This window comes from Epargyreus clarus, unplaced genomic scaffold (genome assembly GCF_041222505.1).
Source record: "Epargyreus clarus isolate Ecla_fem2 unplaced genomic scaffold, WU_Ecla_fem_2.2 ptg000008l, whole genome shotgun sequence".
In the NCBI taxonomy this organism is placed as follows: domain Eukaryota; kingdom Metazoa; phylum Arthropoda; class Insecta; order Lepidoptera; family Hesperiidae; genus Epargyreus; species Epargyreus clarus.
The window spans coordinates 4,898,403-4,906,540 of NW_027332216.1; the positions used below are offsets into that span (position 1 = coordinate 4,898,403).

The 8,138-nt window shown below is 39.1% G+C and overlaps 1 protein-coding gene across 1 annotated transcript; it reads right to left on the reverse strand.

Moving 5' to 3' along the window:
* Positions 1-5,559: 5,559 nt before the first annotated feature.
* LOC140744146 (uncharacterized) lies at positions 5,560-6,399 on the reverse strand. Its single transcript, XM_073075623.1, has one exon. It carries the CDS (start codon positions 6,397-6,399, stop codon positions 5,560-5,562), a length of 840 nt encoding a protein of 279 aa, XP_072931724.1.
* Positions 6,400-8,138: the final 1,739 nt, after the last annotated feature.

Genomic DNA, 8,138 nt, shown 5'->3' on the forward strand with positions numbered 1-8,138 from the left:
AGACATGCCAAAGAAAGACATACGTACATTAGCTCGAAAAACATTACCTTCCGTAGTCCGTTAAAAATAAAATGAAACAAAACATGAAAGTAACAGAATAACATAAATTCATAAACAGCTGTAACTAATTCGATCCCAAAACTAATATCTTCAAACCTATTAATTGGTATCGGAGTACCCAAGTAATATTCAGTAACCTCTGTCAAACAAGCAGGTTTCAATACAAACCAATATTGTATCTTCCGGTTCAAAGGACAAGTTATTGCTGACAGCTTTGAAACTATTACTTAAGCCGAGATACATTTCTCCAATTAAATGTAGACAAAGCCTCTACCTTATGAATTGATTAGTTGATTGTATTGGTATTTGGGGATTAATTCTGATTTAAGGGTGAACATTGCGTGTACTTAGGCAATAATATAAATTATCTGAATAGCTTATAACATTTTATGAAATGAAATGAAATATATTTATTTTGTATAGGCCAACGACGGCACTTACCAAATTAAGGCAAATTGTCAGTTACAATATTTTTCTTAAACTACTACCGGATCGGAACGCGTCCTCTACTGAGAAGATCCTGTAAGAAACTCAGTGGGTTTGTCTTTTTTTAATAATAATTATTCTCTTTTTTTTAAATGGCATCATTTTTAGATATAATTAATGAAGCATTATCTCCAGTATCTTGCTTTATATTTATCTAAAAAACAAGTTTGTTCAGCAAGATACGCTACACTTTGATATTTTATTAATTAACTAATAATTTTGTTATTGATCAGTCCCAAGCTGTTTTATCATCAATATAATCAGAAATTTTATAATAAGCTTTATGACTAACTTTGATTTTTATTATGGCTTTAAATTTGTATGATATGTGTGTTGGTCTAGAATGCGTGTGCCATTTTGATGAGTAGCGGGGGTCACCACACACACGCACCACCTTTTTAGTTATAATAACAAATATTAAAAATAAATAAGGTCGCTATAAAATAAACCTTTATTTGTCGTTATCTATTTAATTATCTATTGAATTATCTATTGAATTGAATTTGAATTGAATTGATATTGCGTTATCTATTGAACCGTAATACGAAGACAGTTTAATTTTCACACTGAATATGACTATGACTGCTATGATAACAAATTCGAAGGTAGTAGCACCTTTAGTGGTTCGACTCCGAGGGTACCACCGCCACACCTATTTCTACCTAATAACAGCAGTGTTAGGCGCTGCTGTGTTCCAGTTTGAAGGGTGTGGTAAGGGAGACAGACTTTTCCGAGGCGTTCCAGCTTAGTCCTCAGGGGTAGCGGCGCATCTGTGGCCGACCTCAGGTAGGAATATCTAATCCTATCTAGGGTTGAATACAGATGTCCATGGGCGGCAGTAGCCACTTACCATCAGGTGGACCGCATGCTCGCCTGCTACTCCTATATTATAAAAAAAATCTTCAAATTCAAAATAAAAAAAATAAAAAAAAAATTGGTTTGGTTTTGTGTTTTTAATGATAGAATTAACGGTGTCTATTGCATTTAATACAAAAATAAGGTCACCAACATAGTAAACGTTAGAAAATGTAAAGTTAGAAGCTCTACAGATTTAAACTTTCCCGTGCCTGCTAAGCCTGAGTAATGAACCCACGTTCTCGCCAAGTTTTTAAATAAGCTAATGGCATAGTTCAATAACAGGTTGTTTGAAGCCTCTATTCGATATCGTTTAAAACTTTAACGTTGAGGCCTTAAGGCTGTGTCACACAATGAAAATTTTAAAGTTTGTGTCAGTATTTATTAAAGACTAACCTAATTAGCTACATCTTATGGTATATAAAATTCTCGTGTCACAATGTTAGTTACCGTATTCCTCCGAAACGGGTTTACCGATTTTCACCAAATTTTACATGCATATTCAGCAGGTCTGAAAATCGGCTACTATCTATTTTTCTTACCCCTAAGTTGTGAGTGAGTGTTGTTGTAAGTGATAAGGGTTGTTCACCCTTAACAATTTTTTATTTATATGCTAGTGTGAAGTTAATGATATCATAATAAAGTTTTGAAAGTAAGATGTTATTTAACCGATTTCTTTTTTATTTAATATATTTTGATGACATTAAATTCCAGTTGACAGGAAATGCATGTAGGTAGATCATGTAGGTACTTTACATTATAAATCTGATGCTAGAGAAATTCTAAAACAGACAAAAACTATAAGACACGTTATACGTTATAGGATGTGTAGTGGTGTTGTTGGAAATGATACTCCGAAGCTATTTACACAACTCACTATATTATAGATTTATATATATACAATTAACAAACGAAAGTAAGCGAACAATAATGAAAGATTTAAACATAAAATATTAATTTTCGTATCAACACAATTGACATGACATCCTAACTGTCTTTTTTTATTTTTCCTCTCAAAAATTCGGTTTTCAATATCGAAATAGAAGGAGGTTTGTAGGTAACACTCTACAGTACTCCCCCACCGAGATCGCTACTGCGATCGATAATAATCTGGGAATGTAACTTTTCTTCCGCTTCTTGTTCTCTTGACTTCTGGAGCTGGTTGAGCAGGTTCAGCAGGCAGTACATCTGCTTCACGCATCAGATAGGCTGGTTTGAGTCGATCAATCGAGACTGTAACTGTCTTTCCTGACATAATAATTTTGAAATATTTAGAGTTGCGCTCGACGACTTTATGTGGACCTGAGTAAGGCGGTTCCAGCGGTCTTCGAACATGGTCCTGCCGCAGGAAGACGTGTGATGAGTCTTTCAAGTCACGTGGGATGTAGAACGGACTATTCCTGTGCCAAGATGCTGGTTTTGGTGTGAGATTGGCTAGGCTAGTGCGCAGACGAGTTACTAGAGTAGTGATGTCTCCAGTGGTGTGGTCATTGGATGGAGCTATGAACTGACCTGGAAGGCGAAGAGGTTCGCCATAAACCAGCTCTGCTGAAGATGTCTGTAGGTCTTCTTTCCATGCACTTCGTATGCCGAGTAACACGAAGGGAAGAACCTCAGTCCAGTTGGAAGAGTTGTGGCACATAATCGCAGCTTTTAATTGGCGATGCAGACGTTCGATCATACCATTGGCTGATGGATGATATGCGGTCGTTCTGAAATGTTTAGCTCCAACCATGGATGAAAGTGCATTGAATAGATGGGACTCGAACTGTCGACCTCTGTCTGTGGTGATTTTTAGTGGACATCCAAATCGGGCAAACCAACCAGACACAAGGGCGGATGCGCAGGTCTCAGCGGTAATGTTTTTGAGCGGGATAGCCTCAGGCCATCGCGTGAACCTGTCGATGACGGTGAGACAGTATGTGAAATCAGATGAAGGTGGTAGTGGACCGACGATGTCAAGGTGAATATGAGAGAACCTTGAAGTAGGGGTAATGATAGGGGAAAGAGGAGATGAGGTATGGCGGTAAACTTTACTGCGTTGGCAGTGTAGACATTCATGTGACCACTCTCTACAAGTTTTGCGAATCCCTGGCCAGACAAATCTTTGTGTTACCAGTCGCACTGTAGCTGCTGCTCCTGGGTGACTCAGACTGTGTAGGGAGTCAAAGACTTGTCGGCGAAAGGTAGGTGTTACGAATGGACGTGGTAATGTTGTTGAAGTGTCACAGTAAAGTGTTCGACGCGACTGGGGGATCTGCACCTTCTCAAGTCGCAAAGATGACCCATGTTGAAGCAGGTCTTGCAGTTCAGGGTCAGTTTCCTGAGATCTTGCAAGCTCCTCATAATCAATAGATGAGCCAATTTCCTCTACTCTGGATAATGTATCGGCCACAACATTGTCACGACCTGGTATAAATTTAATGTTAGTCGTGAATTGGGAGATAAAGTCAAGGTATCGAAATTGTCTTGGTGAACATTTATCTCTATTTAAGGAAAATGCAAACGTCAAGGGTTTGTGATCGGTGTAAATAACAAAGTGTCTTGCTTCTATCATATGACGGAAATACTTGATTGCCTCATATATGGCTAATAATTCGCGGTCATATGGACTATACTTCTTTTGCGATGGTGTTAGTTTGTGAGAGAAGAAAGCAAGTGGTTCCCAATCTTTGTTTTTCCTTTGTTGCAAAACAGCGCCTATGCCTGAGTCAGAAGCGTCAGTTGTAATGGCTAGTTCAGCAGAAGGGTCTGGGTGTGCTAATTGCGTAGCTTGGACAAGCGAATCCTTACAACGCTGAAATGCTTCAGTCATCTCGGGCGTCATATGGACTGGATGGGCACCTTTAATCTTCGGACCAGCTAGTGCTGAGGTGAGTGGTGCCTGGATCTGAGCTGCATTAGGAATGAATCGGCGATAAAAATTAATCATGCCGAGAAAACGGCGAAGCTCCTTAACCGTCTTAGGTGCAGTAAAGTCTTGGATGGCTTGGAATTTGGTTGGCATAGGTCTGGTTCCATCTGCTGAGACTAGATATCCAAGAAATTGTACCTCAGATTTTCCAAATGTGCATTTAGCGGAGTTGATAAGCACGCTGTACTCCTTGAGACGATGTAAAAGCTGGCGTAGATGACTTTTGTGCTGCTCTTCAGAAGATGAAAAAATCAAAATATCATCTAAGTAACCATAACAGAAGTCAAAATCGCGTAAAACCTCGTCCATGAATCGCTGAAAAGTTTGTGCAGCATTTCTTAGTCCAAAAGTCATGAACGGGAATTCATATAAGCCAAAGGGAGTTGTTATGGCTGTTTTGGGAATATCATCTGGGTTGACAGGTATCTGATTGTAGGCTTTTACTAAATCTATAGTGGAGAAAATGGTGCATCCAGACAATTGATATGAAAAATCTTGAATGTGGCGGATGGGATACCTGTCAGGTATGGTGCGGGCGTTAAGAGCTCTATAATCACCGCAAGGTCTCCATCCGTCATCCTTCTTCTTAACCAGGTGCAGGGCTGAGGACCAAGGGCTTTCTGAAGGGCGAGTAGTACCGGAAGAAATCATACCCTCGAATTCTTGTTTAGCAGCTTTGAGGCGGACTGGGTCCAAACGTCGTGGTCTACTGGTGACAGGAGGTCCAGGTGTGGTTCTGATGTGGTGCACTGTGTTGTGTTTGGGTGCTGTAACCATACCCATAGGACGAGTTACCTCTGGGAACTCACGCAGGATCTCGTGATATTGGGTGTCTCCAGCTACTGCTTTAACTGACACGACGTCCTCAGGAATCTTCATGCATAGGGTAGACACAGTGAGAGTGGTAGTGTTATCTATAAGTCTCCGATTTTTGCAATCCACAAGAAGATTATAATGAGTTAGAAAATCTACTCCGATTATTGGTTTTGTAACATCGGCTATCGTAAATTTCCATTTGAAAGAACGCCTGAGTCCAAGGTTCAAATCCAGGTGGATGGGACCATATGTATGAATCACGGAACCATTGGCTGCTACAAGGTCAAAGCTAGATTTGGTACAGGGCACCTTGCAAGCTGAACGCGGGAAAACACACAGGTCTGAACCAGTATCCACTAAGAATAGCATTTTCGTGTAGCGATCAGTAATAAAAAGGCGGCCTGTAGATGAAGGGCAGTGGTTGGCCGCTAATTCCGGCTGCCCAGTGAGTTTTCCGAGTCAACGAAACTGCAAGGCTTGACGCATTTCTTCGCACGTAACCCGTAAGTGAAGTGGTACCAGCAGTGCGGATGGTTAGATGGCGGTTGCGCTGATCGCGAGTGACTACGGGAGCGATGTCTGTATCTAGGACGTGAACGCGACCGATTCCGCGGCATCCGACTAGTCTTGAGTTCTGCCACTTCGCTAGTAAGTTCGCTTATTTGTTTTGCCATAAGGTTCAGAGTAGCTTCAATTGATTTGCAAGAGGATGTTGATGTCGATGAAGAAGATGCTACTTGCAAATTAGGTGGTACAATTTCTAAAATTTGATCGGCGAGATCAGCAACTTTTGATAAAGGCATATCCGGATGCGAAGCTATCAGTGTTTGAATATAATGCGGCAGCCGACCAGACCATAGAGTTCTCATAAATTCGTCCGGCATAGACGAACCCGCGAGGCTTTGCAAGTGTCGCAAAAATTGTGACGGCTTACGATCGCCTATTTCTTCGTGCATAAGAAGTTGTTGCACTTTTTTATTCTTGGACATGGAAAGACGTCTAATTAGCTCACCTTTCAACTTTTCATACTTGCCCGAATCGGGGGGTCTGGAAATTATGTCCTTTACCTCTGCAGCATATTGATGTTCAAGATGAGACGTCACATAATAGAACCTTGTGGAATCGCTGGTAATGTTGGCCAAAGCAAATTGTCCTTCAATTTGATCGAACCAAAGGCTGGGGTCGTTGGGCCAAAACGGTGGAATTCTCACGCCAACTCGATCAACAGCTCGCGTTTCCAAAGGTATCGCGTCTTCGTACTTCTCCATCTTCTTAAATGACGTGTTTTAGTCGGTGGTCACCAATATAGGATGTGTAGTGGTGTTGTTGGAAATTATACTCCGAAGCTATTTACACAACCCACTATATTATAGATTTATATATATACAATTAACAAACGAAAGTAAGCGAACAATAATGAAAGATTTAAACATAAAATATTAATTTTCGTATCAACACAATTGACATGACATCCTAACTGTCTTTTTTTATTTTTCCTCTCAAAAATTCGGTTTTCAATATCGAAATAGAAGGAGGTTTGTAGGTAACACTCTACAACGTCATAGAGCGATAAAACATTAGAGCAACGGCGTCACGGACGGCGCGCGTGCCGCTCGCGTAAAATTGTTATGTGCTACGTACACGATAATATACTAATGTTATCTGAATTGAAACAAATCTATTTTTGTATTAGTTTATTAGGGTTCTGTACTCAAAGGGTAAAATCGGAACCCTATTACTAAGACTTCGCTGTCTGTCCGTCTGTCCGTCTGTCACAGGACTATATCTCCGGAACCGTAATAGATAGACACATGATATTTTTACAGAGGATGCATAACAATGGCCGCTATAACAACAAATACTAAAAATAAAATAAAATTGAATATTAAAGGGGATACATACAACAAACCGGATTTAATCGGCGTTTTTCAATCTAACTGTTAAACCGTACTAGGAAGACGGTTGAAATTTTTACAATCCGTTTACTACTATAACTGGTATTATAAACAATACAAATAAGAGCCATAAAACATATTTTAATATATGTAGTTATTTTAATTTTATTATACGTTATTCACGTATCTTTCATCATGACCCCAACGCCATCTATGGTTGTGTCATATAACTAAGTATTGTTGAAAATAATATAATGAATAAAAATAAGTATAAAATAATGAACGTTTGGTGGTACGGAAGCCTCCATGTGCGAGTTCGACTCGTACTTGGGGAATTATTTGTATATATTATGTCTTCAACCCCTTACGAGTGTGGGTCTCCTCAGAAGTTACTCACCGAGTGAGTAGAGTGGATTATGTCAATACACTTCACACATATTTAAACAATTTAAAGACACTATAGAAAAAATATGATGTTAATGTGAAAATTAATCGCTGAAAATGCAAAGTTTAGGAAAATCAAAACTCTCCGGTATTAAGGTTTTGCCATTTAAACAAGATATAACTTACAATTTAATTGGTACATAACTGAAAAATTCTGAGATATGTTTTGGGGGATCCGAATCCTGAACCATTAGCGTGACACCCATTACTCCAGGATTCATTTTACTATGGATATAACTGCTGTTTTCCTGAGTTAGCTTTTTTCTGTGCCATGTTTCTAGTAAAAAGCTTGACTCAATCGCATAAAATATGACGTCACTAGGTTTATTTACTCGTACGTCATTTGCAATTTCAACATGCCAGCAGTTAACTCCGCAACGACGAGCTGATGCGAGTTGTCACATTTTATGTTCGTAATGTGAACTATAGGATAGTTATTTTAGTTATATTTTACAAGCTTTCGTCGCGTCCGAGTTATATCGGTAGTAGTAGTTATAACTCGAGTTATAACTACTACTACTATTACTTTCGAACGTCAGATATATGTCCGAATTTTGTAAAATTCTCTATCGAAATAAAGACTGGTACACAAAAATTTAATAATACATTTAATTTATTTAAGTTGACATTATATTAAAGATTACATCACGGTCTTTCATATAGAGAGT

Coding starts and splice junctions, on each gene's coding strand:
- LOC140744146 (XM_073075623.1), bottom strand. CDS start 6,399: ATGGAGAAGTACGAAGACGCGATACCTTTGGAAACGCGAGCTGTTGAT.